The 9936-nt window shown below is 42.3% G+C and overlaps 1 protein-coding gene across 3 annotated transcripts in view; it reads right to left on the bottom strand.

Moving 5' to 3' along the window:
• LOC147307837 (uncharacterized) overlaps positions 1-9426 on the bottom strand; it is a 70139-nt gene extending 60713 nt beyond the window's left edge. The window contains exons 1-4 of one of the 3 annotated variants that reach the window (XM_086272952.1): positions 9195-9426; positions 7421-7633; positions 6737-6964; positions 3970-4332 (exon numbers count right to left, since the gene is read on the bottom strand). In XM_086272952.1, the coding sequence (XP_086129078.1) occupies positions 3970-4332; positions 6737-6964; positions 7421-7633; positions 9195-9357 (967 nt within the window). In that variant the 5' untranslated portion in view covers positions 9358-9426. Of the gene's footprint in view, positions 1-2761; positions 4333-6736; positions 6965-7420; positions 7634-9194 lie in introns of those variants that run through there. The other 2 variants (XM_086272951.1, XM_086272950.1) reach the window with 2 other exon arrangements.
• Positions 9427-9936: the final 510 nt, after the last annotated feature.

Raw genomic sequence — 9936 nt, 5'->3', positions numbered from 1 at the left:
CAGCTCGCACTGGAACGGTTCGCAGCAGAGTGTGAAGCAGCGGGAATGAGGATCAGCACCTCCAAATCTGAGGCCATGGTTCTCAGCCGGAAAAGGGTGGAGTGCCCACTCCGGGTCGGGGATGAGTTCCTGCCCCAAGTGGAGGAGTTCAAGTATCTCGGGGTCTTGTTCGCGAGTGATGGGAGAAGGGAGCCGGAGATCGACAGACGGATTGGGGCTGCAGCTGCAGTAATGCGGACGCTGCACCGGTCCGTCGTGGTGAAGAGGGAGCTGAGTGTAAAAGCGAAGCTCTCAATTTACCGGTCGATCTACGTCCCTACCCTCACCTATGGCCACGAGCTGTGGCTAGTGACCGAAAGAACAAGATCGCGGATACAAGCGGCAGAAATGAGCTTCCTCCGAAGGGTGGCTGGCCTCTCCCTTAGAGATAGGGTGAGAAGTTCGGCCATCCGGGAGGGGCTCAGAGTAGAGCAGCTGCTGCTGCACATCGAAAGGAGCCAGCTGAGGTGGTTCGGGCATCTGACAAGGATGCCCCCTGGGTGAGGTGTTCCAGGCATGTCCCACCGGGAGGAGGCCCCGGGGCAGACCCAGGACACGCTGGAGAGATTATATCTCTCGGCTGGCCTGGGAACGCCTTGGTATTCCCCCGGATAAGCTGGAGGAGGTGGCTGGGGAGAGGGAGGTCTGGGCCTCTTTGCTTAGGCTGCTGCCCCCGCGACCCGGCCTCGAATAAAGCGGATGAAGATGGATGGCTATTCTACAACTTTGGACAGCTTGGACCTTCCAAATGACTCATATAGATAAAAATAATTACCAGATGCATCTTTGTCTAGTTTCCACCACACATGTCACAAACCTGTCAAAATGGAAAACAGCACTGTCAAAGTTACTTTTTTTTTTTTTAGATCCAAATTATTAAAGCTCAAAACAGCAGCTGGGTATCAACAGGTGTTCACATAAAAGTACGATATAAACATAGATACTGACATAAATATATGGGTCACAAACAATTCGAGTAAATGGATCAATTGCTTAACAGTGTCATTCCCTGTAAATTCCCCTTCCCCTTCCTTTAATTACCAGATTCCACATCATTCCTATCACACCCACAGGCTTTGCCATGAGACTGGGCTGGGCAATCTCCGAAATCATCGAAGAACTTCTGCAGGCTCTATCTTGACAAACCAGCCATACAGTGGGGCAAAAAAGTATTTAGTCAGCCACCGATTGTGCAAGTTTCCCCACTTAAAATGATGACAGAGGTCAGTAATTTGCACCAGAGGTACACTCCAACTGTGAGAGACAGAATGTGAAAAAAAATCCATGAATCCACATGGTAGGATTTGTAAAGAATTTATTCGTAAATCAGGGTGGAAAATAAGTATTTGGTCACCTCAAACAAGGAAAATCTCTGGCTCTCACAGACCTGTAACGTCTTCTGTAAGAAGCTTTTCTGTCCCCCACTCGTTACCTGTATGAATGGCACCTGTTTGAATCCATCATCTGTATAAAAGACACCTGTCCACAGCCTCAAACAGTCAGTCAGACTCCAAACTCCGCCATGGCCAAGACCAAAGAGCTTTCGAAGGACACCAGGAAAAGTATTGTAGACCTGCACCAGACTGGGAAGAGTGAATCTACAATAGGCAAGCAGCTTGGTGTGAAAAAATCAACTGTGGGAGCAATCATCAGAAAATGGAAGACATACAAGACCACTGATAATCTCCCTCGATCTGGGGCTCCACGCAAGATCTCATCCCGTGGGGTCAAAATGATCATGAGAACGGTGAGCAAAGATCCCAGAACCACACGGGGGGACCTGGTGAATGACCTGCAGAGAGCTGGGACCAAAGTAACAAAGGTCACCATCAGTAACACACTACAACGGCAGGGAATCAAATCCCACAGTGCCAGACGTGTTCCGCTGCTGAAGCCAGTGCATGTCCAGGCCCGTCTGAAGTTTGCCAGAGAGCACATGGATGATACAGCAGAGGATTGGGAGAATGTCATGTGGTCAGATGAAACCAAAGTAGAACTTTTTGGTATAAACTCAACTCGTCGTGTTTGGAGGAAGAAGAATACTGAGTTGCATCCCAAGAACACCATACCTACTGTGAAGCATGGGGGTGGAAACATCATGCTATGGGGCTGTTTTTCTGCCAAGGGGACAGGACGACTGATCCGTGTTAAGGACAGAATGAATGGGGCCATGTATCGTGAGATTTTGAGCCAAAACCTCCTTCCATCAGTGAGAACTTTGAAGATGAAACGAGGCTGGGTCTTCCAACATGACAATGATCCAAAACACACCGCCCGGGCAACAAAGGAGTGGCTCCGTAAGAAGCATTTGAAAGTCCTGGAGTGGCCTAGCCAGTCTCCAGACCTCAACCCCATAGAAAATCTGTGGCGGGAGTTGAAAGTCCGTGTTGCTCGGCGACAGCCCCAAAACATCACTGCTCTCGAGAAGATCTGCATGGAGGAATGGGCCAAAATACCAGCTACTGTGTGTGCAAACCTGGTAAAGACCTATAGTAAACGTTTGACCTCTGTTATTGCCAACAAAGGTTATGTTACAAAGTATTGAGTTGTATTTTTGTTATTGACTAAATACTCATTTTCCACCCTGATTTACGAATAAATTCTTTACAAATCCTACCATGTGGATTCATGGATTTTTTTTTTTTCACATTCTGTCTCTCACAGTTGACGTGTACCTCTGGTGCAAATTACTGACCTCTGTCATCATTTTAGGTGGGGGAACTTGCACAATCGGTGGCTGACTAAATACTTTTTTGCCCCACTGTATATCTGAAGATTAAACCACTACATTCTTGGCTAAAAAAATATATTGATAGTGTATTTGGTGACACACAAACAGGGTATTTCAAAGTACAGTTCAGTTAGTTTCCACATGCCAGTTGTTGGTGTGGAGAAACGCCCAGAAAAAAGAATGGCAACCCGGCCAAAGCAATGGTTTTGACTCGAACAGCGTTTACCCCAAACCTCTATTTATTGACACATTGAATTGAATTATTTAATGGTGTATTTAATCAATTCATTTTTGTCACTTCTATCCCTCCATTCCTCGATATGTACACAGCCATTTTTTAAACAGATATTCTCTAGTGTATTTTTGAGAAATTCTTTTTGCATCAAGACAAAAAGTATCTCAAGCACTGTTCAAAGAGAACCTTTAGCCAAGTCAAAGCCCACGAATAAAAAAAAAGGCAGAAAAAAGTTAGTTTTTTTTGTCCACAGGTAAACATAGAAATTGAGCTTCTGAAAACCTTTTGAAAATAAAGTTTTGTCAGACGCCGAGTTTCCAAAGATCCAAACACTTTGTTTTACCATCAACATTTTCTAAAAATTAAACTTGGCACGCAGTATGGTTTCCTATATGCATTTTCAACTGTACTGAAGAACTAAATTTTTTCCCACAGGTGTTACAACAATGTGGTTTCTCACCTGTATGACATTCCATGTGCGTTTTCAAATGGTCCTTCCGATTAAATCTTTTCCCACAGGTGCTACACGAATGCGGCTTCTCACCTGTATGGTATTCCATGTGCATTTTCAAATGTTCCTTCCGATTATATCTTTTCCCACAGGTGCTACAAGAATGCGGCTTCTCACCTGTATGAATTTGTATGTGTCTAGTCAGGTGTGACTTCCGACTAAATCTTTTCCCACAGGTGCTACAAGAATGCGGCTTCTCACTTGTGTGAATTTTCATGTGTATTTTCAGATTTGTTACTACATTAAATCTTTCCCCACATATGCTACAAAAATATGGCTTCTCACTTGTGTGAATTCGCATGTGACTATTCAACTGCCCCTTCTGACTAAAGCTTTTCCCACAAGTGGTACAACAATGCGGCTTCTCACCTGTGTGAATTTTCATGTGTTCAGTTAAATATGCCTTTAGAGTAAATCTTTTCCCACAGGTGCTACAACAATGTGGCTTCTCACCTGTGTGAATTTTCATATGTCGATTCAAGTTTTCCATCCTTTTAAATATTTTCCCACAGGTGCCACATAAATGTACTGTCTTGGAATTTTGAACTGGCAGCTCTGATACGATTTCCTCCAACCTATTTTTGTGTAAGTTATCATCCTTGCTTTCATCCTGATCTGTGTCAGGAGAGTTGTGAGAAAGGAGCTGGTCACTACTTAGGTCTGGTTCACCCTGGTCACTTTCTTTACGAGCAGGAAAAGTTTGAGTCTCTTGCATTCGTACAAACGGTTTTCCCTCTTCAGTGGTACTGAGTTCCTCCTGTTCCCCTTTAATCTGCAAAAGATCCTCCTGTTCTTTAAAGTCATGTTGTGGAAAATCTGAAGGGACAAAAAAACAAAACATATATTTTAGAAATTACAAGGTAACCTTAGCCATTAGCAGGTCTCCACATGGTAAGCATGTCGCTCAGATAAGCCAATAAAAGGCATGTTGGGGGAGAAGTTGTTTTGCTGACTCAGTGAAACCATTTTGGCTGCTCATTTACAAACTATGATAAACACTCTTCTTCTGTGATCGATTTAAGTTTGGAATCGTACATTTCAGAAAAAAGAACATAAATATTTAACAATATTTATCCCAAACCGTAATGTCGTAAAGTATTTTTTTTTCCATTCCATGCTGCAAGGGAAACCTGGAATTCTTTAAACTGACTGAAAAAAATAAAATGAAAATCGATGAGGTGGAAACTTTAAACTCAAACACTTCACTTCTTGCTTTCTGCTCAGTTTTTGTATCATTTAATGGAGGAAATCTAATTTATGAAAATAAAAACAATCAAACATTAGGGGCAGTTTCAAAACAACACAAAAATTCAGCTATAACAAAAACTGTGAGATTCTCATAAATATTACTCTGACTAATAATTCCAGGGTTTTGTTGTCTTCTAAATGTGATAGTGGCTTTTCCAGCTCTTTTAGTTTAATTATTAGGGGCGATCGTGGCTCAAGAGCTGGGAGTTTGCCTTGCAATCGGAAGGTTGCCGGTTCGAGCCCTGGCTTGGACAGTCTCGGTTGTTGTGTCCTTGGGCAAGACACTTCACCCGTTGCCTACTGGTGGTGGTCAGAGGGCCCGGTGGCGCCAGTGTCCGGCAGCCTCGGCTCTGTCAGTGCGCCCCAGGGTGGCTGTGGCTACAATGTAGCTGCCATCACCAGTGTGTGTGTGAATGGGTGGATGACTGGATATGTAAAGTGCTTTGGGGTCCTTAGGGACTAGTAAAGTGCTATATAAATGCAGGCCATTTACCATTTATTAAGAGAAACATTAATAAAACTCTTCAATTTAACCAGTTTGCCTCCCCACCTCCTTTTTTCAACCCGGACACTTTTTGTTACTTTCCCTCATCTCCCGGACCTTTTAGGGAAACGTAACACAGGGTGTTGTGCGATTGTTGTGGTTTCTTTCTAATATTGTACAGTCTTTACCTTACAGTATAAAGCCTTCAGGACACCGTTGTTGGGATTATTTCCCTATATGAATAAAACATATTGGGAATGAGTGAAAAAGGTCGTGTTACACAAGCTAAAGAATTATTTATCCACAAATCATAGTGGGAGTTGATTAAAAAGGATATGGGACACTTTTCTGTAATAATGCCATACGACTGCACACAAGCAAATGCAGAACTTACCGCCACATAAAATCCTTCCTAACTATTAGGGTTGTGTGACTGAACGCATATATAGACTATCGACGATAGGCTGAGCCCATAGGAGATTGTTTTTACACGGGCAATTTATTTATTTATTTGCCCATGAGTACGTTTGCTATTAATGATGGAGCTAATAGAAGGAGTCAAAAAATAATAAATAAATAAATAGTGCTGTTTTAACAGCACCCCCTTTCATCTTCAAATAAATGCACCCTCCTCAGAGTGCGCCCAAGTGCTTGTTGATAGAGCTGTAGAAGCTGGTGATAGCCGAGCATACTGAGCAGGATGGTGGACACGTACGTTCTCATGCAAGTTAGTCGTGTTTAAGTACTTTGCTCGCACGACACGTCTCCACAAGCGGCACACGGCTTTGGTTACATCCTTAGTTCTCATCTTGTTTAAAGCCTTTATATTTTTCTAGTTCTGTCAAAGTCCCTGAAATGTCTCTGTCAACGCATTTCGGGCAGTTTGTCCAAAGTTTGTTCATTTTGTACTCCAGATGGGTTGAGCGAGTTAAAAGTTTTAATTGGTGGCACACCAAAAACATAATTTAAAGTTTCTTTCTTTCTTTTTTCTTTTTTAAACATGCTGTTGTCAAATATAGGTCACTTGAAAAATGTGGCCAAAAAAAGAAAGAAAAGTATTACATGCCTAGTTAATTTCCTGTTATTAAATTTGATATTCACTGTAAGTGCGCCTGCAGGTGCAGGGGCGCAGGACAGGCAAAGGAGTGACGACTGCAATTCGTGAGGGACAAAGAAAGTGACAATATGAATGGCAAAAATGTATATGCAGGAATAATTAAAAAAGTTGATGTGTCAACTCATTGTAGGGAGTCTTCCTCTCTCTTGTACTCAACTTAATTATTTCCAACATAGGACAGTCCTGACAAGGGCGACACTGTGAGGGCTACACATTTTGGCTCTTAGAATATTACATCATGTTTCCTTATTGCAGTTGGACCTTAGATTCTCCATGTGTCTCTATAACATACCTCTGAGGTCTGATAAGGATCCAACAGGAGTTAGATTTCTTAACACAAAACTGAGTCTGTCTATTAAAGTTTTGCATACCTATTCTTTCCAACTTTACTTCAGGGTTCCACATGATGTCCAGCTCCTGCCCAGTCCAGACGATGACGTCTTTGGTTTTTGGCTTCAGTGAAAGCTGCTCTTCTTCCTGATTGAGGGAGATTTCCTCCTGTTCCTCTTTAGTTTCTGGAAGATCTGGGTCCTCCTGGTTGAGACTGGAGTTCCTCTCCTGGCTACAGTTTTCCTTACAATCATGTTGCTGTGGGAGGTCTTGACGGACACAACACACAAGAAAAAATTAACACTGTGAGCAGGTCTCTCAGATATGTGAGCGATATTTAAATATTCTCTCTCATGCAGTGAACAGCAAAGAATTCTGTTTACATACAGAAAGTCATAATTTATGAGGCGTACAGCTCGCTACTCCAACTTGGTCCTTGTGGGTATTTTTCTACATTCTGCGTACAGTTCTGGGTCAACTTGACTTAAATCTATATGGAGGAAATTTTTGTTTTTTATTAAACAACAGAAGATTTTAAACCCAGTTTTTATTTTACTGTGCTAACAGAAAACACGTCTTAGGTGAGGTAGTATGCCAGGTGGTAACGCATGTGTCATTGTGAGCTCTCTTCCTGAGGAGTCAACTCTGATATCATCGCCTGATGTTTTAATATGAGTCTTATTCATTTCAGTATTATGAAATCTGTATATTACAGTTTTACATACCTGTTGTGGTCAGCTCTACTCCAGGTTTACACAACAAATCCAGCTGTTCTCCGGTCCACACATCAATTTCTTCAGCCTCCTGCTTCTGTTCAAGCGGCTCTCCTTCCTCACTGCTGCACATTTCCTCCTCCTGTACCTCTTTAGTCTGTGGAGGCTCTGGGCCCTGCTGGTGGAGACTGGAGCTCCTCTCCTGGTCAAAGACCTGCTGATCACCTTCGTGTTCAGCAAAGGGACAGAAGAAATCAGTAACTAATGTCATCACAAGAAAGATCAAGAACAATTAAAAGGGAGTTGAGAACTAAGCTTATGGTTTCACGGCCTCTTGCGTTCTTGCAGATGTTGCCACAGAAACATTCGCTCCTGGCCATTTTTTCACTGGGCGACACTGATAACCTTAAAGCCATCTGGGGTCTAATTTTTAAAAGTGACCGCCAGTGATCGTCACAAAATGTGCAAACAAACAAAATACACAAATGAACAGCAGCATGATCTGAATATGATCATGAAAGCTATTGACCAAGCATCATTTAGGCCACCTGGTAATTTTTGGTCATTTTGGCTGTAAACGGGCCAGAAATCAAACTAAAAGTGAATACTTTTGCCCCCTGGCACTCATTTTACATTATTGTATTGTTATGGCAATGAAACAACAGTTTAAAGTGAAAAAAAAAAGGAACTTTTTTTTGTTTTCAGATTTATAGTTAAGTGGAAACTGATATTGTTAGGTTTTGTATTGTTGATTGTCATTTATGCTTAGAAATATCTACTTATATATGCTTAGAGTTTTATAATTAGTTTTAGATTGGTAGAGGTTTGATCCTTAATTGTCTGCATTCCAGAGCACTCTGGGAGCATGGGAGAGGTCGTACCTTCTCTTATTGTTTTATGGTAGGATAAACGTGGCTATATCTGTTTTAGGCTAAGTGCCTTTTGTTTAGATGAACTGCTGGACTTCCAGACCAGCAGGTTTAGGGAAGTCATTTATGGGGTCTCACACACACACACACACACACACACACACACACACACACACACACACACACACACACACACACGGTACTCTTTGTTTGTATGTAGACGTCGTATGTTAATGAACCTATGTATATTCATGTAACCTCAATAAAAGAGCAGTGTTACGGGGGAGCGGACGAGAGCAACTGGTTTGTCCGGTTCTCTCCCGCGCACGAGAAACATGAAGAACTTTGGCTACTTCGTGTCTTGCTTTGCTGTGTAATTATATTGTCTTAAACGTTCAAGCGAATAGGTTCAAGCTACAAACCTAATATTAATTCAACAGGAACAAACGTAACACAACATCAACTATACTAAATATGTACAATAAAGTTTTTGAGCAATGGCCACTTAGTTTTTTAAATTTCGAGGCCTTTTTGGAGCGTTGCCACTTTTCCATACATGTGATTGGACCGTCACTGCTCGTGTTTTCTAATGATGCACCGTAAAGTTTCGTAAAGCTCTTCTTCGTGTCTTTACTTTATTGTACTTTATTGAGCCCCGTGGGGAAATTGCTCTCTGCATTTAACCCATTCACTCAGTGAAGCAGTGGGCAGCCATTGGGCGCCCGGGGAGCAGTGTGTAGGGACACCAAACATCCCCGTAAAACTCAGCCTCTCTTCTTTCAGTAACCCTGTAATTTCTTTTTCTAGCTTACATAGTCGATAAGTTACGGTAGTGTGAAGCGCACATGGTAAAATCTAAGCAGAGTTGAGTTCCCGCAAGGATCCCGCAACCCCCATTCCTCCACAAATTTACACACCTGTATTGTGCGACTTTATCCCGGGTCTGATATCCAGCGGTCTTAGCTGACGGATCTCCTCCTCATACCGGACGATCGTTTTTTCAAACTCTGAGAAGATTTGTTCTGCAGCAGCAGTTAATGTCTCCTTGATAACCTCTCGCAGATACTGGACTGAAGACATTATTGCGACAACAACTGATACCGCCAAATCAAAGTCTTCAAATATAACTCGCGATGCAAGCGCTCAGTGACGTCATTTCCGCTATTCTTCTTCGATCTTAAGCTGGAAGTATCAAAGGCGTAATACTGCCCTCATCAGGTCAGTCTAACAAAAATCAAGTCCTGACATAAAGTCTGGTACTTTGGAGAAACCTGGATAAAGAATTTATCATTTAACATTAAAATTTAGATCAAAGCTCAAAACATTATGAAAGCTTCGTGAATTAGAGTGTTTTCTGTTTCTTTGAAACACAGACAATAGTACATTTAATAAACAGAAAAGGGTCGATTTCATTTTAATGAACTCAGCAATGTCTCCAGCGTTGTAACGAGAAAGTCCAGCATAAAGCAGCTGAGTGAATGTGGTCTGGACTCTGTGGAGGAGAGTCATGGTTTCAGAGACGCTGTAGAAGGACAAAATACCTGCTCTGTGATCCAGGTACACTCCTACTCTGGAGGAACGAGGACCTGAGACAGATAATATTCTTGTATGTGATTGCTACACATACTCCCCCACTCCACCTCCCAGTAACAACATACA

This window comes from Aulonocara sp. 'chitande type north' Nkhata Bay, linkage group LG18 (genome assembly GCF_057382095.1).
Source record: "Aulonocara sp. 'chitande type north' Nkhata Bay isolate Kocher_YH1m ecotype deep benthic linkage group LG18, A_spYH_male_GT1.1, whole genome shotgun sequence".
Lineage (NCBI taxonomy): Eukaryota > Metazoa > Chordata > Actinopteri > Cichliformes > Cichlidae > Aulonocara > Aulonocara sp. 'chitande type north' Nkhata Bay.
Note: the sequence above shows the minus strand (reverse complement) of the source record. Positions and strands in the feature narration are given on the sequence as shown.